The 25893-nt window shown below is 35.6% G+C and overlaps 1 protein-coding gene across 18 annotated transcripts in view; it reads right to left on the reverse strand.

Moving 5' to 3' along the window:
* Positions 1–25893, reverse strand: part of KHDRBS2 (KH RNA binding domain containing, signal transduction associated 2) — a 631853-nt gene that overhangs the window by 32298 nt on the left and 573662 nt on the right. For 5 of the 18 annotated variants that reach the window (XR_006717294.1, XR_006717301.1, XR_006717293.1 and 2 more), the window contains 2 exons: positions 13435–13608; positions 11421–11481 (listed from right to left, as the gene is read on the reverse strand). Coding sequence is in view for 6 of the 18 variants with exons in the window: in XM_045498646.1 (XP_045354602.1) it covers positions 13511–13608 (98 nt within the window). In the remaining 12 variants the exon portion in view is untranslated. Of the gene's footprint in view, positions 1–8682; positions 9791–11420; positions 11482–12491; positions 13609–25893 lie in introns of those variants that run through there. The other 13 variants (XR_006717303.1, XR_006717302.1, XR_006717299.1 and 10 more) reach the window with 6 other exon arrangements.

The following is a 25893-nucleotide window of genomic DNA, read 5'->3' on the forward strand; positions in this document are numbered from 1 at the left end:
CACTACATGTATTTATTTTACTATTTGCAACTTAAGGTGCTGTATTATATTTATATAATAAGCCCTAATATTTTAATTAGTCACATATTCTTTTTCTTTCTTTTTTTTTTTTAAGAGAGAGAGTGTGAGAATCGGAAAGAGGGGCAGAGAGAGAGAGAGAGAGAGAGAGAGAGAAAGAGAGACAGAGACAATCATAAGCAGGCTTCATGCTCAGCACAGACCCAGACATGGGGCTCCATCCCACGACCCTGGGATCATGACCTGAATGGAATCAAGAGTCAGATGCTCAACCAAGTGAGCCACCCAGGTGTCCCTAGTCACACACATATTCTTAAAAAAAAAAATAAATAAAAAGTGCATTTCTTGATCTTGGTACTTATGGGCTAAATACCCGAATCCCTTCAGATGACTGTACTTCTATGAAAGAAGCCCAAATCTTTGCACTGCTAAATGAAATTGTTTAGTAAATTAAATCAAGATCAACTGATGATCTGTATAATTTAGACTCAAACCTTCTGGGATCTTTTCCTTAAAACAAGAGTGCTTGATTTAAAATTAGGAAATTGCAGTGACTCTTTTTGGCCTTTGCAAATTGAGCCAAAATTAGATTTTGAAACTCACAGAGCATTTAAAATCTCAATTATCTAGTAGTCATAAAGTCCTTTTTTTTTTTTTAAAGATGGGTCTGAACGTAAGTACTAGAAAAAAAATGGCCAAAGTTATGCTAATTCTTGTCTAGTGGTAGGATAATAACCCATTTTGTTTTCTTTTGAAATTCTTTTAATCATAGATGCTAAAGAAATGGAGTTGCAGTTTTGATATGTTATAAATCAAGTTAGAATGCTTCCATTAATTTCTTAGTATTTTACATTTTTAATTAATTCCAATTCCATTCTCTTCCAGCTAAAATCAGAAAAAAATATTAGTTTAGATTTTATAAACTCAGTGCACAGTTCTGTAATCATTAGGGTCTCAATTTGAGGAATTTAATATGTAGCTGACACCAATAGGCTATTCCTTAAAGTATTCAATATTATGGCATGTATTTAGGGAGCATCTAAATATTAATTAGTAAGTTTATGAGAAAATGTTTATGTATAGGTAAAAGTAAGTCTCAATACTTTGGCCATATGTTTTATTGTAAAATGTTTTAATAATTACTGCACACGAACTGTGTTCTCTCTCATTCACCCTTGATTGGTCTTTCCTCTGCCACTGGCTACTAATATGGTTATTTTGGAGAGATTATTGTCTCCAAGATGGTTATTTTGGAGAGGTTAATGTCCCAGCCCAAATCCCACCATTTAGACTTCATGCAATTTTAGACAAACCTTTCAACGCTGTGAAATTTTGTTTTCTTATCTTTAAAACGAGGATAAGGAAATTTGACCTGCTTTCTTCATGGAGCTGTTATGATAAATACAATATTATTGTAAATGTTTTTAAAAGTATCAAGGCATAATAGATAGGTATATAGATAAAAATATGTTATGTGTGAACTTATATTAGCGTTTTACATATAAATATAACTTACATAATCATAAATATTACATAAGAAATACAAGGATCAGAAACAGATGAAGTATATTGATAAATATTTATTCATTAAGTTATACTTGATAAATATATCCCATCAGTCTGGTCCAGTATACTATCTAAGTTAAAAAAACCAACAACCTGATGCCTTTTTCCAAGAGGGCACAGATTTTTCTTTTTTAAAAATTTTTTCAGTATTTATTTTTGAGAGAGAGAAAGAGTGTGAGCACGGGTGGGCGGGAAAAAGGGAAACACAGAATCTAAAGCATTCTCCCAGCTGTCAGCACAGAGCCCAACACGGGGCCCGAATTCATGAACCGCGAGATCATGACCTGAGCTGAAGTTGGACACTTAACCGACTGAGCCACCCAGGTGCCCTGTTTGTTTTGTTTGTTTGTTTGTTTTAAAGATTTTTGTTATAGAAAGGTAAGGCCAGGGTAGTCTTTCTCAAAAGACATCTTGAATACCTTTAAACCAAGATGCTGCTCTTGATGACATTTTTTCTTCTGTGACAGCTAGAAAGGATTTAGCTCAGCAGACTATATTTGCATACACTGAATATTTTTTAGCTGTCAAGTGTCACGAAACCACTTTCTTTTGACTCTATTTCATTTAGTCACAGGCTATTATTTCTAGGCTAATTTGTAGGTTAAAGTGTTTCCTTGAGTGATATAGTGAAATGAGTGATGGAAAACTATGTGGATTCAATAAATAATTTGAATATTACTATAAATATATGAATACCTTGGCCTTAAATCCTGAGATAATTAATTAGTGGTCCTCTCCTACTTCTGGGCAATCAAATCAACTCATTATCAAGTTTTACTTACTAGTAATTAACATTTGATAAAATCCTACATCAGATGTCTTCCTAACAATCTAAATGTAACAAATCATAAATTCTTACTGAGAATCTTTATGGAGTTAATACTTCCAACAAAGCTATATTTTTTATTCAATATGCTCTTTCTCTCTGTCTCTGTCTCCATATGTAAATGTATATAATACCAAATGACAAGATTTTTAATAGATTGGAGGACAGTATCTCTGAAACATCAATATGATTATAAAGCAGTGTAATAAATATTACTTTGGCATATCCTTGGAATTCATAGATTTAGTACTATTTTTTAACATCTTTGAATGATTCAGAAGTTACATGATACGCAATAATTTGTAATGTTCTTTTGCACAAATTTAAATTAACATATGCTATGAAAGACTGGTACACCTGTTTGTTCTTGACTCAACACTGGACACACAGAAATTTTCCAAAGTGGTGCAACACTCTTCTGGTGAAAGTGAAGGGCAAGTGCAATGGTCTATGAGAATCAGATACAGAAGCTAACAGATAATAGAAGTCCCAGATACATTCAGTAGAGAAATGTTCTATATTTGCTCTAAAGGGAAGGCATGTTTTTAATTTCTGAAGTTATTGCCTTATATGATAAGTTGCACATGATGATGATTTATGAAAATTTTAGATCTCAGGACATTACGTTCCCTGAAGGATATAAGGAGGGCCGTATCTCATGTTTCATGCTGCTACCTCTTTCTTCCCCGTGCTTCTAATGGGTCTTTCTCAGCTTTCTAGCTGCACTCCTGCTTTTTCTAAATCATTTTTGTCCTCAGGTCCACCTTCATCCAGTGTCCTATCATTGAGTATAATAAAATATAAAAGACATTTCAGTAGTGTTTATCATCGATATATAGATAAAGGAAAACTCCATATATTTTTGCAGTTGTACAGATTGAGACAAATCAATACAATGGAGCATGCCATTAGTAAACAGATAACTAACTGTTACTATTTTTTATATAAATACATTTTTCCAGTTTATTTTCATTTTTTGTTGAAGTTTTATGTTGTGTTATTTAGGACATCTCAGTCTCCCTGAAGGCTAACTTCTAAACTTAGATACACATGATTCCATTTAAGTAAGGTGAGCAAATAAATATGGTCAGGGTCAACATATATGGAATTTAGGGTTATCATACAAGACTCACTTTCTAGAAAACTCAGGGAAAAGAAGTATTCTGAATATTTTGGTTTATGTATATAGAAATTGTTTAGAAATTCCTAATAGAATTTCTTCTAATTCCTTCTTCCTAGCTTGAATGAATTACACATCTGCATTTTGGTTTCCTCTCAAACTTAGTTTACTATAAAATTTATCATCAAAGACAGAGAGGGAACAGTAGAATGCAGAGGTTAAGGATGAGGTCTCTGTGACTGCCTGGGTTTAGAGTCTACCCCACTGCCCAGTGATGTGAACTTGGGGAGATGACTTATTTTTCAGGCCCAGTTTTCTCATTTAGAAAATGAAGATACCCTATAACTTCAGTTAGAGGGTTGTTGAGAAAAGATATAAAGTTATTCCTCAAAATACTGCCTCTTTCTTCACATTATTATTATTATTATTATTATTATTATTGAAACAATGTACCAAATTATCACTAGTCTCACTTTCATTTTTACCCCTATTTCAATGTGAACTACATATTTGCAACATTATTATAAGATTCTTGTGTATAAATATGTAATACCTGCTGTGAAGATATCCAATACATGTTTGCTTATGAATATAATGACAAACTTTTTTACATCTGTAGTCTAAGGCCTACACTAGTTGATTATTTTAGTAAAGATTTTATTTTTAAAGTTTATTTATTTTGAGAAAAAGAGAGAGGGAGGGAGAGGGAGAGGGAGAGAGAGAGAGAGAGAGAGAGAGAGAGAGAGAGAGAGAATCCCAAGCAGACTCCATGTTATCTGCGCAGAGCCCAACACAGGCTGGAACTCACAAACCGTGAGATCGTGACCGGAGTCAAAACCAAGAGTTGGACACTTAAAGGACTGAGCCACGTGGGCACCCCAGTAAAGATTACTTTAGAAACATCTAAGTTACAAATTGATTCGGATCATACAAGTATTGGTATTGGATCAAACTAGCTTTTATTTACACATTTGATACACAGCATGAAGATATCTTAAAGTTAAATTTTTTAGTTAAGGAAAAATAATTTGGGGGAGAATATTAACTAAATTTGGGGAGGATATAACCACACCTGTATGACTTTACATACCTCACCATACTATGAGTAGTGGTATTATTATCACCTTTTTAGTTCTAAGAACACTGAAGCTTGGTAAGTTAAAGTAACTTTGCTTACAATGTACAGCCTCTATTGTGATTTAAAGTTTCATAATATAAACTATGCAACTTTAATCCTCCACAAACAAATCAGCCCTATGGAAATAGGTATTAGCTCACTTTTTCACAAAGAACCAAATTCAGCTCTCTACTGAAAATTAAAATTACATGTGTATATACAGCAGAATCCCATTTCAAATGAATAAATAAGTAACATGCAGGTGAGGAATAGAGGAAGGAAAGAAGAATAGGAAGAGAAAGGAAATCAGAAGGAATATAAACTGGGTGCCTGGGTGGCTCAGTCGGATAGGTGTGTGACTTTGGCTCAAGTCATGATCTCGTGGTTCGTGAGTTTGAGTCCTGCATAGGGCTGTGCTGATAGCTCAGAGCTTGCAGCTTGCTTCAGAGTCTGTGTCTGTCTATCTTTCTCTGTTCCTCCCCTGTACACATTCTGTCTCCCTCTCTCTCTTTCAAAAATAAATAAAGGTTAAAAAAAAAAAAGGCATATAAACCAATCTATTAAAAGAGTGGTCTCTGAGGATTAGGATTATAGATTTTGGATTTTTACATTATATATTTGTATCATACATTCTAATTTTTTTAACCCTGAGCATGAATTACTTTGTTAAAAAAAAGAGAAAAATATATAATATATATATATATTTCTCTCTCTCTTTTATACATATACACATATATACACATATATGTATATATATATATAAATCTCTCTATATGAACTCATATATAAATCTCATATATATATGTGTATATATATATATCAAAAAACTCTAATTCATTGGCAATTCTGCTATATTCTAAGATACCATTATTTTTACCTGAATGATTTATTTACTAGAAATGAAAAAAGGTCTTTAAGAAGTTAAACCAATTTGTACTTTGGGATTATTGATGATAAAAGGATTCCAGAGAAGTTTCTCTGATGGAATGTGGTATTACTTATTTTAAAAATTAGTGCTTTGGGGGCGCCTGGGTGGCTCAGTCAGTTGAGCGACCGACTTCGGCTCAGGTCATGATGTCATGGTTTGTGATTTCAAGCCCCACGTCAGGCTCTGTGCTGACAGCTCAGAGCCTGGAGCCTGCTTCTGATTCTGTGTCTCCCTCTCTCTCTGCCCCTCCCCCACTCATGCTCTGTCTCTCTCTCTGTTTCAGAAATAAACATTAGAATTTTTTTTTAAATTAGTCCTTTATAAGAAAGCATAAAGCAGCAGATATGTTCTGAATATTAGTTCTAAATACTATATAGTGGTCAGTAAGTCAACTTGTATTCTTAAACCTCCAACAGGCAAGTTGAAAGAAACAGCTTAAAAATTCAGCATTAAGAAGATGATCTTTATGCAACATGTAAATATAATCTTCCTTATTTAAAGACATTAAAACTAGCTCCATTCCAGTCACAGATATTATGCACTGATCTTAGTAAATTCCATTAGTATGTTTATTTCTAATATTAAGGTTTGTATTTTGAAACAGAGAACTTAGACTAATTGGAGACATTTTCTCACCTATTGCCTCCCCTTTATAGCTAAGAATGCAAGATTTTGTGACCAGTAGGTTATATATAAATCCTAATGGTCATTATTTATCTGCCTTAATTAAATGTGATTTTTTTTCTTGGCATACTTTTTGGTTTACAGTGGGCATACTGGTTTTGTGATAAAGACAACATTTCTTAACATGGCAATCTGCTGAATAGGTTGGACAGTGCTCTTTCCCTAGTAGTCATCAACTGCCTTTCTTTTGTTTTCTCATGTTCCCATGTATAATTGGGAAAGTGATGAAGGCATTGGGAAGGAAGGGGCAAGATGATATCAGAGAAGGTGAAAAATGTCCTAATGTCAAAAATGGCAGGCTAAGAGACTAGAATATAGGAAATATGGTATACACGTGGTAGGGCAGACAGAGAATGAGACAGAGGGGAGGAAACATTTTCCTACTGATAGAAGTCATCCTGAGAGGCACTGAGGTGACAGAAAATCTATGTCTAGTGCTGACATTTGCTTCCAGAGGCTCTACAAAGATCTGATCTAAGAGTCTCCAAATTTCTCTTGTGAGTAGACCATTCACTGTATCCTCCTGCAAAGTATGAAACATGATGGAACAGAAATGTTAACTAAATTAGTGCTTAGAAGCTCGCTCCCAATTTTTAAGATAGCTCATTCTGCACTTACTTTTTTGATAAAGTCAGATAAGCTGGCTATTGTTAAGGCATCCAGTGGTATATGAATCAGAGAGCTTCCTCTCCTGTTTTCTCCACTTGCCCGACTATAAAGTATAAGAGACTGAGATATAAAACAGCATATTAAGTAGAGTGACCTGTTTTCTCTCACTGTAAGTGATCTTTCAAGTACCAATTAATAAATTCTATGTAACGAGACTAGGAAATTTATCTTTCTGGTGAATATGGAAGACTAGTGCCTGCCTGTCAACAAGAACAGGTGTTTTACTGTTAACTCAGATATTTTAGTAGGAAACTAGAAATGCTACACATTATACTGGCATCAGGAAATACTTCATTTTAAAATATTTAACAATGAGTGATACCTTCACTTGTGTTAACACATGACCTCATGGATTATACAAAGATATTTCCGATTTGAAACTGACTCTCGTACTTTAAAGCTGAGTCCTGATTTATAGATTGAATAATAAAAGCCTGAAATTGCTTTCATGCTTATTTAATCATGTGAGTGTTTTTTAAAATGTCAAATGGAATCTAGATTATAAATTAATTCATTTGTACTACCGAAGACAGTAGCCATGCTTTACAACAAATGTGGTATGCTTTCATCTATATTTTTCTATGATGGAATCAGAACTTTTGAAAGAATGACAAGCTTGAGGAAAGATCCAAGTAAAGATACATTTCAAGTTAAAATATTTTATCATAATGTTTATTTTAAGTCAATGTTTATCATATTTCTATAGAATAGAAATTATGTTAAGGTTATCAGATTTTAGATTCTCTTTTCAATTAAATTCATTCAAAGTTGGAGATCACCACACCATTTTGGAAAATGTGTGGGTTTTCAAAGTTTGTTTTAAATATTGGCTTTGCTATGTGTTATTAGTGTGACATTAGTTAAACCTCTGGACTTCAACTTCCTGTTCTATAAAATAGGGGTAATCTTGCTGTAAGGATCACAGATATTTCATGTAAGTTTTTATGTGAGAATGATAGTACCTTGCCTGGAAGATATGCTCAGAAAACACATAAATAGGATATTTTCATCATGTACTACACACTTTTTTTGCAGTAAAATATTAAACATTCCCATAGAACCTTCAAGAGTAGCAAGTGAATGGAGTTTTCAGTAACAGGTGGTCTCTTGATACTGACACTAGTACCTGACACTCGGCCAACTCAGGTTACTGATCACTGTTCTCTATTCCCTTAAAACCATAAACAAACCTATACATTTCTTTTTTTTTTAATTTTTAATGTTTATTTATATTTGAGAGAGAGACAGAGTGTGAGCAGGGGACAGGCAGATAGAGAGGGAGACACAGAATCTGAAGCAGGCTATAGGCTCTGAGCTGTCAGGACAGAGCCCAATGTGGGGCTCAAACCCACCAACTGTGAGATCATGCATGACCTGAGGCGAAGTCAGACACTTAGCTGACTGAGCCATCCAGGTGCCCCAGAAACATATAAACTTCTATATTATGTTAACCAATAGACATAGAGATAATGAGAGAGAATGCTGTAGAGTTAAGGGACATTTGTGGTTTTCACAATGGTTTATTTATTTATTTATTTTTAATTTTTATGTATTTTTGAGACAGAGAGAGACAAAGCATGAATGGGGAAGGGTCAGAGAGAGAGGGAGCACAGAATCTGTAGCAGGCTCCAGGCTCTGAGCTGTCAGCACAGATCCCGACGCAGGGCTCGAACTCACGGACCGTGAGATCGTGACCTGAGCCGAAGTCGGACGCTTAACCAACTGAGCCACCCAGGCACCCCACAATGGTTTATTTTTAAGTGAAGAACTAAAGGCACAAGAATAATTTCTTAATAATACAGTTTGAAAACAAACTATTTCCCTGAGAAGAATTCATGGGAACCTTTAATATGTCATTTGTGTCAAATTTATTTAAAAACTGTTAGTGCTTCAATTGTTATTAAGCTAAATGGCCTTAGTTCCATTAATATACTGAAAATAAAAATGATCTAAATAGTACAATTAAGACATAAAAGCACTATTTGGTCTCTTAAATTGCATCAGGTTGATTCTGATTGAATCATACTTGAGTGTAGTAAAACTTTCTTTTGGACAAATAGCAGGCACAAAGACCTTATTCCATATTAATGCTATTATTACTATTTATAATATTTTGTTTAGTGTCCAAGCTAGCTACCTTTGGTGTTTTGGTGAGTTCTTACCTGTCATAGGATCATCACTGTTCCAAGAGTTCCAGCATTATCTGAATAATGCTGGAACATACACAGGGATAACTTCAAGCTGCACTTACATGGAATGCACTATCATTTATAAACCTTAATTTGCCATGCAAGTTTATATGACTTGCAGAAGTGAATGTCAGACTTGAGAATGTTTGTATATCAATGGCAAGGTAGCTCTTTCCTGCCATCTTTGGGTGCCAGCACTCTGAAACTAGTAAGAGCAGACGTGATGTCATGAAGGGATGACGTTGGGATGGGGCATCACTGTGGGATACTGACAAGAGAAGAAGGCACCCTTTGGGCACTCTGAACAGTTTCATTCTATCAAAGGTTTCTGCTAAAAGGCCACTAACTTAGGGAAATTATCATTCCCCATTGCTGGAGAAACCTACTATATTCACTTCTGATTATCTTAAGAGTCAAAGTTTGGTGGATGAATCGCTGATTGATTGATCGATTGGAGTCTACTATTAACACATAACTTTATGTGCTAGTTAAAGCCTACTCAAAATGCAGGCTTTTGAAACTCAAAATCAGCTTTCTCACAAATCATGTTTTTTTGTGCTTTACAAACTCTTACTTTTTAATTCAGCAGCCAAGAATATTCTCTTCTGTTGATCAGCACTGATGTTTCTGCTGTGACAGCCCTGCCCTGAGTTAATGCATTCAAAGATATAGCCTGAATGGTGAGAAAGCCACAGGGTGATGAAACAACAACAGCAATAATAAAAGAATTCCAGTGGACACAAAAACATATTGATTAATATATCAAACTAATAACAGACAGTGACTGGTTTCTCTTTCATTGCTTTACAAGATCAAGCCTATTGTTTGAAAAGCATCAAAGGAGAATACTATGCAGGATATCTGGATTAGAGATTCTTTCTCCCCTTGGTTTATAAAAACAGTAACATTTTTAAAGAGTCAAATCAGGTATGGAATGTTACTGAGAAAGGAAATTTCAGAATTGTATTCTCTGTAACTTTTGATCTTTCATTCTGCGGCTTAACAAAGGGACTTGATTAGTTGAAGCACCTGCAGTTTTAAATAGTTATCTTAACAGTTTGAATTTTTAGAAAAGTTCTCCCAGATGAAGAGGCAGTTAGTAATTATAAAAATGACTAAAAAGTGTGGTTTGCCGTGGTTCTTTGGGATACTTCCCTTAGCTCTGATTATTTACTTCAAACCAAAAGTGGCTTCCTTTTATTTTTCACATAAAATCTGAACAATTTAACATAGCACTCAAGGACAGCCATCTGATTTGACCTTACCTCTGTGCCTTCATGAATCTGGATCTCAGGGTCCATTGCTTTCCTTTCAAACACTTCCTGAACTTTTTGGACTCCATGAAGTTACACAGCCTATTCTCTTCACCAGGTGGCGCTTTGATCCTCATCAATGGACAGGCTACCCCTCTCATCTCAGGGTCTAACCTTAGTTTCTGTCCTACCTTTAGTCGTAAAGATATCTCCAGGCTCTCTCATACTGCTCCTATGGCACTTGTTTAAGGCTACATGGTATTATAGATATTTGTGCAGTAAAAAGAAGACCAGGCCCAGAAGGAGAAATTTGGGGTTTTACCCCTATTTTAAACGCTGTGGCAAGGCCATTTCAATTCTCTGAGTCTCAAGTCAGTCTGTGGATTTCATAACTGCCCTTACATTGTTTTCAGTCTGAGGTTTATTGGCTAAAGTTTTCTACTTGTGCACAGAAATTAAGTCTCAATTTCCTATAACGCTTTGAGTTCAGTAAATATTTGCTGAATCAAATAGAATGGCAGGTGAGAAACAAGAAGTTTATTGACAAGTCCAGTGAAATAACTGGGGAAATTAAGAGCAAGTTTAGTTTTTGTATTTGACTAAATAAATGTTCATGTTGATAAATATTATCTCATTGACAAAAGGTAGGCGAGAGGCTGGTTATGGGGTTCCCTTTCCCACTCCCTCCATCTCAGCCAACAATTGTGATTTCCTTCTCTTAAATGCAGATTAAAGGTTTGAATACTCTTCCTTCGTACAATTAGGGAAAGGCAATATACAGTAATTCGTAGCAAAGAAAAAGACTGAAGATTAACAACTAATTCACGTTTCATTTGACAAGCTTCTGAATAAGCTCAGAAAGCCTTGCCAGGAAAATACCAAGTGAGATCACTTTATTTCAAAGAAGATAAAAATAACTCCATTCCTTCACAACAGTCTCAACCTTTTCAGTATTTCAACAAGTGGCATTTTGTGTCCCAGCTCACTGCCATAGCTCCGTGTTGGTAAAGATTATCTCCCTATTTCGGAGAGGATAAAAAATAAGCTTACCTCTATCCTTCTTAGGCCATCACATCTGCTATTCAATTATGTGCTCTTTGCTTGTGGATACCTGAAATAGTGAGAAAGAATAAAAAAGGAAAATTAAATATAACTCAACAGCATTTTGTGCAAGGCAAACATTTACAATTTTAATCAACGACAGACACACACTTCATAAAACTATTAGCATGCAACTCCAGCTGCAAAAACTGAACAGCAATATGCCTAAGCTGGTTAGCAGCAAAAAAGTAAACCAATCACATCGACAAAAGCCACCATAAACAAAAAAACTGTATTTAAAAGATGAACAGTTTTGGCATTGGTCCCTACCATCAAGTCTTTTGCTTTCTTTTTCCATCAAAATTTAGATTACGTTTGATGTTAGCAAGAGTTGCATTACTATTATTGTTAATTTTAGTTCTGTTTATTACCTTGAGGGTTATATATTGTAAAATAATTTTGGTGCCTCTAGTTAATGTTAATTAGTTGTTTTAATAGCCTATAGACCTATTTGTTAAGTTTTTGTAGGTTTACTTTTTTAACTATCAGGAACTTAATAACTGAGAATATTTAACATTACTGTTGCATAGGCAAAATTACAGAGTTACTATTAGTGTTACCTGTTTAACGTTTAGTCATCCTTTGAGTCCTGCGACATATTTCCTTAATAATCATCAGCCATCAAGTCTGATAGTCTCAAAAGAAATATCAGCCCTCTAAACTGCCTTCAAGGGCGGTGATATTTAGCACTGAAAATTACAAATAAAGTTTTTGAGGTTGAATAGCAACAACTGGCCAGTGACACTGATGATTTGTTTGTCAAAACAAATTGTTATAAACTACGCAAATGAAGTCCACGCACTCCTTTGAGTGAAAACAATAAAGTGAATCTACGCAATGCTTACATGTTGGATGGGATATTTAATGTGCGGGGAAACTCAAAGGTTGAAGAACTAGGCATTTAGACAGTGGTAAGTGGTACTCTTACCTCTTTATACTCCATTACTCTTTCTCACGAGAGACATGCTAATGCAAACAAGTCAATCAGAATTTGTGTTTAGCAAGATAAAGCTTAGAGGATAGTTTAAAATCCATTTATTATTCTAAATCCATTTTTTTCCATTAACATGTTATACATTAGTGTTTACTAACCATGATTCATGTAACAGTTTAGTTTGTTAACTTTTAAATTATTTAACAACCATAAGTTATTAATACAGTTTTTAAGTATTACACAAATATCTTAAAACAGGCTTGGGTTCATTTTTGTAATTTTTAAATAGAAAACATTTTAGGCATCTCTTGAAGAAGAAATAAAGCAGGCATTTAAAGCTAGAAAACAAGTAATTCCAAATTTAGTTTTTACAAAAGTTTTCAGCTTTATTGACAAATTATGGCAAACATATTTGACAAATTGTGGTTTCCTATTTAGAGTAGCTTACACATGGAACTTTATGTGTGTGTGTTTTTTTTCTTTTTTAACAAATACAGGTTAAAACACTGAACAAATTCAGTTAGCTACATACATACAGTAGCTGCTTGTTTTCAACTCCATTAAAACAGCATTTAAAATTAAATTTACAAACTTAATATCGAACATCTTCATCTAACTAACAGATATTAAAAGACAGGTTAAAACATCTTATCTACAACTTTATTATCAGCTAGTTCAAAAATCATATTACAGTCTTTTAGCAACCCTAAACAAAGTTTTTGCTAGTTGATTGAGACTCAAAATCTATTAACAGATTCATGCTCTTTCTTAAGAAAAAAAAAAAAAAAAGGAAAAGAAAAAAAAGAAAAAAAAAGATTACACACAACAATGAAAAACAACCAAGAGAATATCATCCTACTGAATGGTTTATAGACAGTGCTTGCCAATGTCTTTTTTAGTCCGTTTTGTAAAATAATACTAGTGTCAATGTCACGCCAACAGTATAGGGGGAAATACAAGAAATATATGGGAGAAATCATGAGCAGTTATCCCTAGAATAGGAAAAAAAAAAAAAAAAAGGACTATTACTTGTCTTGTTGCTGTTTATGTGGAGACCACAGGCTATGAATTGTCTTTGAGGTGAGGTCACGGGTGAGAAGGACCTTCAATATCTACCATAGGGGTGCTCCCTGTATCCCCCTCTGGCTGACCTTGGCGGTGGTGCCTTCAGGCTGGAGCGGGTTGTGGCCCATTCTTCTGGTGCTATGAACAAGAGAAAGACAATAACATTCACGTGGTTTCAGTTACCAAAAACAGTCATTTAAGACACAAGAGTTGACCCAGAAAAAGAGAAAAAAAGATCTCAACACTAAAGGCTAAAGCCTTACTATGTTTTCCACATGGTGAGATCATCAAAAAAAGTGTATACTTTGAAATGCAGCCATGTGTAATTAAACTTGCAGGGCGTTCTTCAAAGAAGAGAAAGTTAAAGTCCTTGGATAATTCCACATTTATTATGTGCAAAATTTTGTGCCACAAAAGAGAAGAGTATCTGTGTAAACCACTCCATATTTTATTCTTTATGCAGGCATCTAAAAGAAAGTGGATATAGGAATCTAGGGGTGCTTAGCCTTTGATTAACTTGAGAAACAACCTGTGAATCTTAAGACACTACAAAACCAAACCAAAAATGACTAATGCCTGTTCTCTGTCGACCAAACTTAATGATTAGAAAACTACAGGGTGACACCTGGGGCTTGCTGTTTTCCAGTGATCCCCTAGAAGATTCTTAAGTGGTACAGGATGAGATCCTTCTGCTAAACTATCTTAGACAAAGTTAGTGACAGTAGAACAGAGTAAATTTAAGCAGTAAAATTAATAAAGAATATGCTCATGTCAGTTTTTACAAGTACTTTGAAAATAAAGAGGTATTACTACACTAAGAAAACTCCTCATTTACCTGTTAATCAGATTTTCCAGTAACTTTGTGTTCTGGAACCTAGCCAAACAACAACAACAACAACAACAACAACAACAACAACAACAAGAAATAAGATGGCAAGCTTTTGAGTATTGGGGAAAATAGCCTTTGTAAAGTCCATGTTCCCAGAAGAGGAATGTAGGCCTCCCTCAAAGGGCTGTGGACTTAATACTGTGCTCATGATTACTTCTATGTAATTCCTGAAGCTAGGTTATGTGGGTCTTTCAATCCTCATTCAGTTTTCAGTTGAGAGCTGACTTCATGCAAGGAGCTCTGGTGAAAGGAAGTAGGGACATAGAAGGGATTAGTAGAAAGAGACACACTGACATTGACAGCTAATATATAGGATAATGATGGTAATGGACATATCAACTGGAAAGAAACTGCAGATTGAGGCCAACTGATGTAGGGCATGTCCATACATAGTTCAAGTGACCCTAAGAATATTTTTGTACACAGTTCAGGGAGATTAAGGAAAAGCAGTAAGAAAAATTTAAATTGTACTCACTATACTGTATATAAAACAAAGGAGAGTGATATACAATGTAGAACAAGGATTAAAAGCCTATCAACATAGGAAAAAAATAGCATTTAAATGTTTTTTTGGGGGGATATTCTTCATCAGAACTTCTTTATTAAAAATAATACCTAATGAAAAATTTATCTTTTTCATTGTTTAAGGTATATGCTTAAGTTTATCTCAGTATTTGATAAGACATAAAATAGAAATGAGAAACTAAATAAAAATGAGAAATATTACATTTTCTCAGAATACAGATCTACTTAGATCATGGGTTGGCCAACTATGGCCACATGTGGCTAGCTGCTTGTTTTTTTTTTTTTTTTTTTAATAGTTTTATGGAATGCAGTCATGCTTATTTATTTGCATACTGTCTATGGCTGTTTTCACTCTACAAAGGCAGAACTGAGTAATTGTGAGGGAGACCGTACTGTCTGCAAAGCCTAAAATGGATGTGAAGGAGTCTGGGTTTTTACAGAAAAGATTTTCAGACCCCTGCTCTAGATTATGTTGTTTCTTTTGGTTGGATACTGTGGATGTTGGTCTTTCTGATGTGATCTCTTGAGGACAGGATTTCCTAAAGCTGCCCTAATTTCTCAGTAAGACACTGTGAAAAATAATTGTATGTATTTATTTTTGGATTAAATAAAACTTTTTGATGTACTAGAAGGGAAAACCAATTCTACTTCCAGAACTAGCAAGTGCCTTCTTGGTCTTATGTAATATGAGTTTTATACTTTGACTATGAATATCAAGAATATGTCAATGTCCTTGTCTTCTAGTGGTAAAATCTAAGCAGTTCTTTTTTTAATTTTTTAAGTTTACTTATTTACTTAGAGAGAGAGAGAGCACAAGTAGGGTAGGGGCAGAGAGAGAGAGGGAGGGAGAATTTCAAGCAGGCTCCACACAGTCAGTGAAGAGCCCAATGTGGAGCTTGAACCCACAAACCGTGAGATTGTGACCTGAGCTGAGATCAAGAGTCAGATGCTTAACTGACTGAGCCACCCAGGTGCCCCCAACTCTAATCAGTTTTATTAATGAATTTAATAAAAGGAATATAATATGTTTTGCTTCATTCTGTGCTAGAGTGTTAGAGATCCCTGGGTTGTAGTCTATGGGATTCAGAAACTGAGATAATATAAGTTTCAAGTTTTCCCAGTCCTGGATCCTTTGTCAGATGCTTAATGTTCTTGGTAGTTTCTGCAAAATAGTGAAACAACATAAACAGAGTGATAGCAATACCTGCCATAGCTACCTTAGATTTGTCAGAACTTTTAAACTGACATAATCTTGAGAACCGGCCCCAGGGCACATTAAGTATTTAATAAGAACTCATTGATTTAGGTGTACTTGATTTTATCTAAAGCTCTAGGGCAGCTAATGTATGGGCTAAAACCTTTCATTTCCTAACTTTTGGCTAACGTTAAAATGGGGAGTGTCGCTATTCACTGTTGTATCCTCAGTGCCTGGAAAAAGTGCCGTGCCTAGTAGGGGTTGAACACAATGAAAGATGGCATGAAAGACAGGATGAATGAATGAATAAACAGAGGATGTATGAGGCAGAAAAAGCTCCTAATGACAACCTTAAAAACATAATATTTGAGTGGAAGACATTTGATATTAATATGAAAAGCTTCAGAACTAGAAATATTAAATATTTTGGAGTTAAAGTCAGACTTCTTACTCAAGAGGGTCAGGTAGCTAAACAGCAAAAGTATTTCGTGACTGGATTCCATAAAAAATGATAGTAGAATCCCATTACAAAAAAGTATAAAAGCATGTGTCATTGTACAAAAATATGCTCTTTTAATTCTCTGTATGTAAGTTCGTACTGTTCTTTCTTCCTTGCTGAAGTCTTGGAAGGGGAAATACTGTTAGTCTAGGACAACTGTGACCAGAAAGGCAGCCAAAATGTCTTCCTACATAAATCAAAGTTTTAGATTTTCTGAGATTCCTTCCCATTAACAGAGGAATCAGGATATATTTCACTTAATTCATGTTCTAATAGTGAATTGAGATCAGGAAAGGTATTATTTCTATTTGTGCCAAATTTCCTTGGTCTACATTTTTTTTCTAATATCAGAATGTTTATAGATGGCCAAATGTTTACAATCACCTGATAATACAAGCCAGCCTCTTTTAGTGAAGTTATGTTCTTTGAATCTGGACTGGAGAGCACCGACTCAACTTTATCATCATGTAGTGTGTCATTGAGCCTTACAGAGTCAGCCAGTCCCCTCATTGCCTACCATTGGATTTCTTCACTGCAAGTATCAGAGATAAAAGTGATGCTTAGACATCTAAAGAGATTCTAATGTGAGGCCACCATAGAACCTTGCACATGGAAAAGACCCAAGCATAGGAAGAGACAAATCATTGTAAGGTTTTTATGATGGGAATTCTCTAAAATTTGAAGTATAAAGAAAGGCCCAAGAATAGACTTAGAAATTGCTGGTCTTTCTTGGGGTTCTACTATTCTGCAGACAAGATGGACTTAAAATATTTAGAGATTCATACAAATTTTGGAGTCCTTGCCAGTGGTTTCTATTCCCATGATATGGTCTAGGATGCCATTTTAAATATAACACAGACAATGAAACTTAGAGGTAATCTTTGTCCTTTTGGAAAATAATAAAGGATGTAAGATGCTCTCAGTATCAGGATCATTGTCATATGAGAAGCACTAGCTAGACTATGGATGTGAATGAGCAATTAGATAACAAATAATTCCTCAGAGAATGTGCAAAATAGCTGCCTAACAAGTTGAAATTACTGGAATGGTTTACCGAATTGGGGATGTGGAAATAGGAAATGAAGATATGAGAAATAGGCTTCAGTGACTTGATCAAATTCCCACCATTTCTAGGCTTACCAATTCAGATTTTAATGTACCATACAGTATATGAAATAAAGAGGGAAGGAGACAAATAAAGCATTCATGAAATAATTTTTTTTTCTTTACTAAAGATCTCCTATAGGCTAGTCATTGTACTGAGCCCTAAGTATGAGGATACTTTAAGGAGCCTTTAGGAGATCACAGGACAAAACTGGTATGAAATTTCATAGATTATAGTACATTTATAGTTGAAGAGAATGCTGAGGAAGGCCTAGAGGAGAGAGAGCTGCTAATTTCCATTATTCAGTTGAACTTGGATTGAGCTCTAACATCTAATCATCTCAAAGAAGTAATTTTCTGAGCAAATATACAGAGTAACTAAAAATTGAGGTACTGTTTAACCTATTTAAGAGAACTCACCTTCTTTGAAGACTTTCTTATGTTAATTATTTTGTATCACCTGGCCTTGTTTCTTAAACTGGATTCTAAGATCTAGGAGGGGAGAGCCCTTCTGTTGTGGTAGATACATAGGAACAACACCGTAAGTATCTGTAAACTACATTTAAACAGGTGATGTTACTAACCAAAAAGGGATTTTAAAATCAATTCTGTAAAATAAGTAAAACAGAATTCTTACAGACACATTGTTAGCAATTAGGGGATAGTGTTGCATATATTTGAAATATATTAATATATCTTTTAAAAATTACTTCACCTCTGTTCTTTTAATTTAGACTGATTTTTCCCCCCAGTTGAGTCAAGTGTTACAGAATTCCATAGAATGCATCTCCATTACATGCTAATAAGCATCATTGAGGAATATTATACTTTGATAAAGGGGTGTAAATTACCCAGGTAACTCTTCTTGTGCTTTCCATGTTATTCTAGTGACTTCAAAAGCTTCTGCATCTCAAATATTCTGCTTTCAGCAGAATCAGATTTATTAAGTAGTGTGCATTTCTTTTTTTTTTTTTTTTTTTTTTAAATTTTAACGTTTTATTTTTGAGACAGAGAGAGACAGAGCATGAACGGGGGAGGGGCAGAGAGAGGGGGAGACACAGAATGGAAGCAGGCTCCAGGCTCTGAGCCATCAGCCCAGAGCCCGACGCGGGGCTCGAACTCACGGACCGCGAGATCGTGACCTGAGCTGAAGTCGGACGCTCAACTGACTGAGCCACCCAGGCGCCCCAGTGGTGTGCATTTCTAAATGTGCTCTCATTCCTGCCCTGTGACCACCTAGTTTGGGGAGCATTGAGAGCAGGAAAGAAAAATCTGGATGATATTTAAAGCTACAAAGCTGTGTTCTCTGTTCCAGAAGTGCTATCAATATTGAGTTGAAGTTCTTGGTGGGGAAATTGAAGCATTGGAACAAGGCACCAATTTAGGAAAAGTCAGCATCATTTAAGTACCTGGAAAGCAAACTTTTAATGTTTATTTTTACAGAAGTAGGTTTAAAATGCCACCCTCAGAGTACATTAACTTTAGGAATCATTTAGAAAGGATATAGAATATCATGGAGATTATTGAGAGCACCGATTTTATGCTCACAGTTTGCTAGACCCTACATAGCTAGTTGTTTATAGTTCTGATATCTTAAAAAGAACCTAAATTTTTTTTAACTCACCACATTAACATACCATACCATACCATACCATACCATACCATACCATACCATAACATAAAATAAGGGGTGTCTGGGTGGCTCAGTTGGGTTAAGCATCTGACTCTTGATTTCAGCTCAGATCACGATCCCAGGGTTGTGGGATCAAGCCCCGTGTCGGACTCTGTGCTGACTGGGGAGCCTGTTTCAGATTCTCTCTTACTCTTGTTGTCGCTCTCACTCTCTCTTGCTCTCTCTCAAAATAAAACCAACAACACAACACCAACAACAACACCCCCAAAAATCAAAATAAAAATAACTCACCACAACAAAAAGGGAGAGCTCATGCTATTTATTTTTAGTATACTAGAAACCAGTATGTAAAAACCACAAGGAAAGTGGGAAATCTAATTTCTATTATTATAAACCACTGGCGTCTGGTTTGTCAGTCATACAAGAACATTACAAGGTTGATTAAAATTCACCTGGCTCTAAGCCACTCCATTTGTTGGTCTCAGTTAAATTTCTCATATTTCTCTAAGGCATATCTTTCTACTTAAAAGCACGTTTCAAATATATTCTTACATGTTTTGTTATTGCTATTTATTCCCAAAGAGAATATGCTAGATTAGATGTTTTGTTCTTGTAACTCACTATAACAATGTGCATTTTCTTTAATTTTTAAATACCTATCGTTTTAAAAAAAAATTGAGATATTCCCTGTCATCACATCTTCCAAGGGCCAAATACAGTGTGGGGCATTTTATGTGTATTATTAGCAAATCCTCACAACTTCCTGTAAGGTGTGTACCAATGTTGTCTTCCTGTTAAAGATGAGAAAATTATAGCTCAGAAAGTTTGTCTGGAAGACCCAGAATTTTTATAATCATCTTACCATTTTCTACCACTGCCTTCATCTGAAAGAAGCTCCTGGCTTCCACTCCCTTTCTCCTTTTCTTGCCTAGGAAATAGGACTTCATTTATTCTAATCCCCTTGATTTATTTTATAACTAGTGGTTCCTACAACAAATTATTAGCTAAATGAGTGAGAGCATAGCTTTAATTTTGTTAACAAGAGTGTGGGCTGCTTGAACTGAATTTGTTAAGGTGCAAATCTAGGTGTTCATTCCTCTAACATAGAAAGCATGTCTGCTCTGCCCTGAGCATTTTAAAATATTAATGAAACGTTGGCACCTAATGGTTCAACAATTTTATCTACATAGTTTGTATTGCCACCATGTGTAATCGCAGAGTTTATTGTTACAAAATACAGAGGGTAAAATATTATAGTGCAGAAGGGGAAATATGAGTGACCAGCATCTGTTTTCACAGATGAACATACTGAATTATGTTCTAAGAAGAGTTAACTTTGAGTTCACCATCAGTTATGCTCTCAGGAAATTCAGTCAGCTTCTGAGAAGCATTTACAGCTTTTATCACTATTTCAAATTTTTAATTAGATATTCCCTGTTAGAAAAAAGTAACACTTGGAATATTCCATCTAGAGAGTATCAGAGGGCTGGGCCTTTCTAAGCACTCTCTTCTCAACTCCAGAGTTTTGTGATGCACATGGCAGGCACTTGGTAATTATTTATTGAATAAATTAATTCTACTTAAATATTTTACACATTCATTTATACCCATAAAAGAAGCCATAGCCTTCCCTCAGATCTCTTCACTTCGAATGGGAGTCTCAGGGCTCTCTAGCCAGGTCTGCATTTGAATTCTGGTTCTGCCTCTACTTGAAAGACTTTTCTGGCAGGTGGTAAGTTTCTTAATCTGCATACGGATGATACATTTTAATTGTCACAGACCATTCTGAGCTTCTGACATGTATATCTAACTGCCTGAGGGGCATCTCCTCAGGTGTTTCAAAGTCAGTGTTTCCCAAAACTAAACTCATCTTTTTCTCCAAATACTTAATGTTCTTCCCAAGTTTTGTATTGCAGAGACTGATGCTACCACCTACAACTTGTCTAGTTACTCATCAAAACCCTTGGCATCCTCTCACCTTTGCTCAGTCAATCTAATCAATCATCAAGCTTTGTCTTTTCTTCCTTAATGTGGATTATTATATTTTCTTCCTTAATATGCATTTAACTCATCCATCTCTTTCCATCCCTACCAACCCTATTCCATGCCAAGCCATTCTCATCTTTGCCCAGAGTGCTCATGTACCTAGTTCTATCTTTTGGGTCTTTCCATGATTTTAAATGTGTGTGTGTGTGTGTGTGTGTGTGTGTGTGTGTGTGTGTGTGTATATATATATATATATGTGTGTGTGTGTGTGTGTGTGTGTCTACACACACAATATGATGTGATATGTTGTAATATGTTATACATAGGTATATCTTTGTGTGTGTAGACACACACACACACACACACACACACACACACACATTCCCCTAATGTGTGTATGTGTACATTCCTACTCTTCTTCAGCTTCTAGCCAGAGGGACTTTTCTTAGTACAAATGATGAGGCCTGCCTGGTCAATTGCTCTTGTAGCATACTCAAGGTCAAGTCCAAATTCCTTACCAAGGAATTCCATGCACAGTCTAGCATGATCTGACCCTTGATTTTAGAGCATTGGAGTTGATGACTTTGATGATCAACTAAAGTACAGGTATTCTACAGTATTCATTGAAAAAAAATGTCTTGGGTCTTGAAATACAATGAGTGTTGTTGGTATAGTTAAGATTTTAAACTCTTTTTCTCAAAAGGAAGGTCATCTTGTTGTTGCATGGAAATGGACCAATTAGGGGAAGAAACCAGTAGAACGAACCAATCAAAGGTTTCAAGTATAAGACACAAACTTTAGATACCTGTTGTATTTCAGCAAATTAATGATTTCATTTTGCTTAATATGTTGAGAAAAAACTTATATTTCCCTTAGCAACTAGTAAATATTTATAGATTAGTTTTTTTATTGCTTATTTTGATTCATCCTAAGAATGATAATGATGATTTCTGGTAGTGATTCCACACTCCAGAGATGGGCTGGGTGTTTTGGGGCTTCTTAAAAGCTTCTCTTAGCTACTGGGGAACTTCTCCTAAATACCAATAGTTCCTCGAAAACACTGCAATTCATTTTAGTCTTTGAAGAAGCTCTTAGGTGAAGTCCCTAAGTGGTTTTTGAAAGCAGGTGTTTTCCATTGCCCACGTGGACGATGAAACAGATAAGTAAACTGACTCCAAAGTCCATTTGTTGATATAAAAACAAATATGAATTTTTAAAATGTAGTACACACTGAAAATATGCATAGGGGCACCTGGGTGGCTCAGTCAGTTAAGCATCTGACTTCAGCTCAGGTCATGATCTCATGGTTCTTGAGTTTAAGCCTCACCCTGGGCCCTGTGCTGACAGCTCAGAGCCTAGAGCCTGTTTCACATTCTTTCTCTCTCTCTCTCTGACCCTCCCTTGCTCACATTCTCTCTTTCTCAAAAATAAACACTAAAAATGAAAAATAGAAGAGAAAAAATATGCAAAATATTCCAAAATGGAAGGTACAGAAAAAAAAATGGTGGCTGATAATTGGACACAACGTAGAATCTTTTGTGACTTGAGTTTAAAAAATACTTTTACTGTTGTGAAATAAAATCCTGAATCAATCAAAAGTCTGCAGAATTCAGCCACAGACTTTTTTTTGTACATAAGAACTTTATGAAAAATAATGGAAGGATAAGAATGATGATACAAAATACTATTTTATGATTCTCTTCTCTAAGAATTCCAATAATGCCCTCAACTCAGTGAAGAAGGTACTCTAGGTAGCATAGCTTCTTAGACAAAGAAACTGAATTTGTAACAGTTTTGATTGCCTTACTCCCCTCACATCTGTCATTTCTATACTTGAGAACAGAAATGAGCCCAGAGTATATTCTTAGACCAACACCAAGTTATGGGAGTTACAGAATACCAGGTTTTAAGCTCAGCAAAATGTTGACAGGGACCAGCTCTGACTCTGCTTTCCTCTCAGCATGCCTCTGCCTGCTTTCCCAGGTGGGTGCTCACGTTGTTACCACCACCCCCTCCCTCCGGAAACAAACATTTTGACAGCCCTTTGTCCCTGGTTACTGTGAAGTTAAGTCTAAACTCTGGAATGTCCTGGAGTGATGGGAAGGTCTTTGTTATCAGTGGTGGCTCCTCAAACCACACAGGATAGTTCATGCTAATGAGATGACTCAGGATGTGGGCTGGTCCCACTTGAAAGACCAACCAGGAGGTTAGAGGATTTGGGCATTAACCAAGTGATATCAGCCCAATCTGGAGAGAAAAGGAGGCAGGAGTTGGAGATGATTCAGGCATTCATGCTGCATCATGGAGCTATAATGAAAACTCTGGGCACTGAGGTTTTCAAGAGCTTGGCAATACCTTGTGTGTTGTTACACATCAGTATGCCGGGAGGGATAGTGCCATCCTGAAGACTTTCAAAGCTTCATATTTGGGATTCACCCAGGCCCTGCTCTATGTATCTCTCTCTTTGCCTCCTTCTGCTTTCTTTCCTTTTGCTCCAATAAAATTAATTGTAAGTTAGAGCCCTTTCTTTACAGAAGCCCTTTACTTCTGTGAGTCATTCTGGAAAATTATCAAACCCAAGGGGGTAGTGGGAACTCCAAATCTATAGCCAAATGGTCAGAAGAGAGCGTGGTCTAGAGTCTCCCAAACGTGTGACTGGAGTGTGAAGTAGGGGCAGTTTTGTGGACACTTGTGCCCTTAACTTGTGACATTTGGGCTAACTCTAAGCACTCACCCTAATTTCTTTGTTTGCTCTCCCCAGTCTTCTCAGCAGCCAAATTCTACCTAGCTCTTGGCCCATAACTGGACCTATCCCTGCTGGAATTTCCAAATGCTAATGGCCTCCAGGGGTATCTGTCTATCTTTTGCTGCTATACTCCCCTGATCACAAGGGGATTTCTGGAATCTTCCTGCACAGTTGCCAGGCTCCAGAGAAACTGACCTAAGTGTTCTAGATCCATCCTCCCCATCCCCTGGCATATTTTGTTACCAGCAGAACTAAAGGTTTGACAAGATCTTCATATGGTTAGGTCATTTACAAAAAGACACTGATATTAGTCATCAATAATCATAATTATATTTTCAACTGGCATACTTTTTTCAGCATATATATCAGTTCCCACTGAATCATTCAATAAATTATGACGTATTTGATAAATGTATGTTACACATTTATTTCAGGACAAGGTGTCCTGGTCTTTTTAAAATTCATATCCTCTTTTAATAAACATAAAAATCTCCCCAAACTGTGGAAATTTATTATAAAGATCCCCTAAGGTGGTAGGCCTCTAGTATATATTTTTTCTTTGCTAGTGTATTTCTAAGAAAATGTTTTCCCAGCTTTATATTTTGTATTCTGTACTTTGTGTTTTAAAAACAGCTCGTTTTGTATATTCTAAATGAAAATCTATGTCATATTGAATATACTTTTTGTACATGATCTGTTCACCCCAAGATTCTGACAATAAATCACTCAACTCCTCCCTCCCCATCAGTTAAAATGATTGCCCCATTAACTCAGCAGAAAAGAAAGTGATAAAAGAACTTTCCTATGGCTTGGTTTATTGTCTCAACAAGAGAATTGTTGGGTGCTTGTGGGCTATAATTTTTTGTGGACTCTCTATCTGTTGGGTGTATTTTAGACAACGTCAAGTTTAAGATTTAACTGTTCAGCACACCATTGTTCATAAAAAGGACAAATTCTATTTTCCATTAAACTTACAGCTTTTTTTTTTTTTTAAGGTGAACTGAAAATGTCAGGTCCTATAACACAATATTTGCTTTTAACGTACCCAGTGTTCTAAAGGCAGCCTGTGCATAACTTGTGTGGTGCCTTTAAGGATGCAAGTGCCCGGCACAGTTTTGACCATTCATATTAAGATCATTGGCTACTTTTCATCAAGTTCCCATATGTATCTAAAACTTATTCTCAACTTTAGCTTCGGATAGGACCTCTGAGACCACTATTCAACTGATGCCCAGTTCTTATGTCCAAAACTGTGATGGAGCTGATCTTGGGTAGTAACTGGAGTTTGGTATTTTTTTCAAGGTTCACCAGGTGATTCTAAAATCTGTAATTAATCTCATAGAATCTCATGCATTGTGAGTTTGAGCTCCACATTGGGGTCTAGGCTGAGGGTGTGGAGCCTGCTTGGGATTCTCTCTCTCTCCCTCTCTCTCTGCCCCTGTCCTGTTTACTGTCTCTCTTTCAAAATAAATAAGTAAACGTAAAAAATACTTTAGAAGCACCATTTCGTTAATCTTTTTGGTTAAAAATAGAGTTTAAAAATCTGTATTAAAAGTTAAATAGAATAAATAATAGTGGTATTTTTCTCAGTAGCCTATCATGTAGCAATTTCAATATTAATAAGTCCTAGGAAAAATAAATTGGCTGTATACATTAGTTTTTAAAATGTCTGGTAAATTCTTGCCCATATTAAGGAACTCATCTTCATTTGTAAAATCAATTTCCTCAAATTTATATTTCCACTTACTCTTAAAAATGGACAGTCTTTGTTCTTGAATCACATGGATGGCATGATTGCCAGTTAGCTTCATTTTCTTTTGCTGTTTTCACAGATTAATCAATTCAG

This window comes from Leopardus geoffroyi, chromosome B2, assembly GCF_018350155.1.
Source record: "Leopardus geoffroyi isolate Oge1 chromosome B2, O.geoffroyi_Oge1_pat1.0, whole genome shotgun sequence".
NCBI classification, from domain to species: domain Eukaryota; kingdom Metazoa; phylum Chordata; class Mammalia; order Carnivora; family Felidae; genus Leopardus; species Leopardus geoffroyi.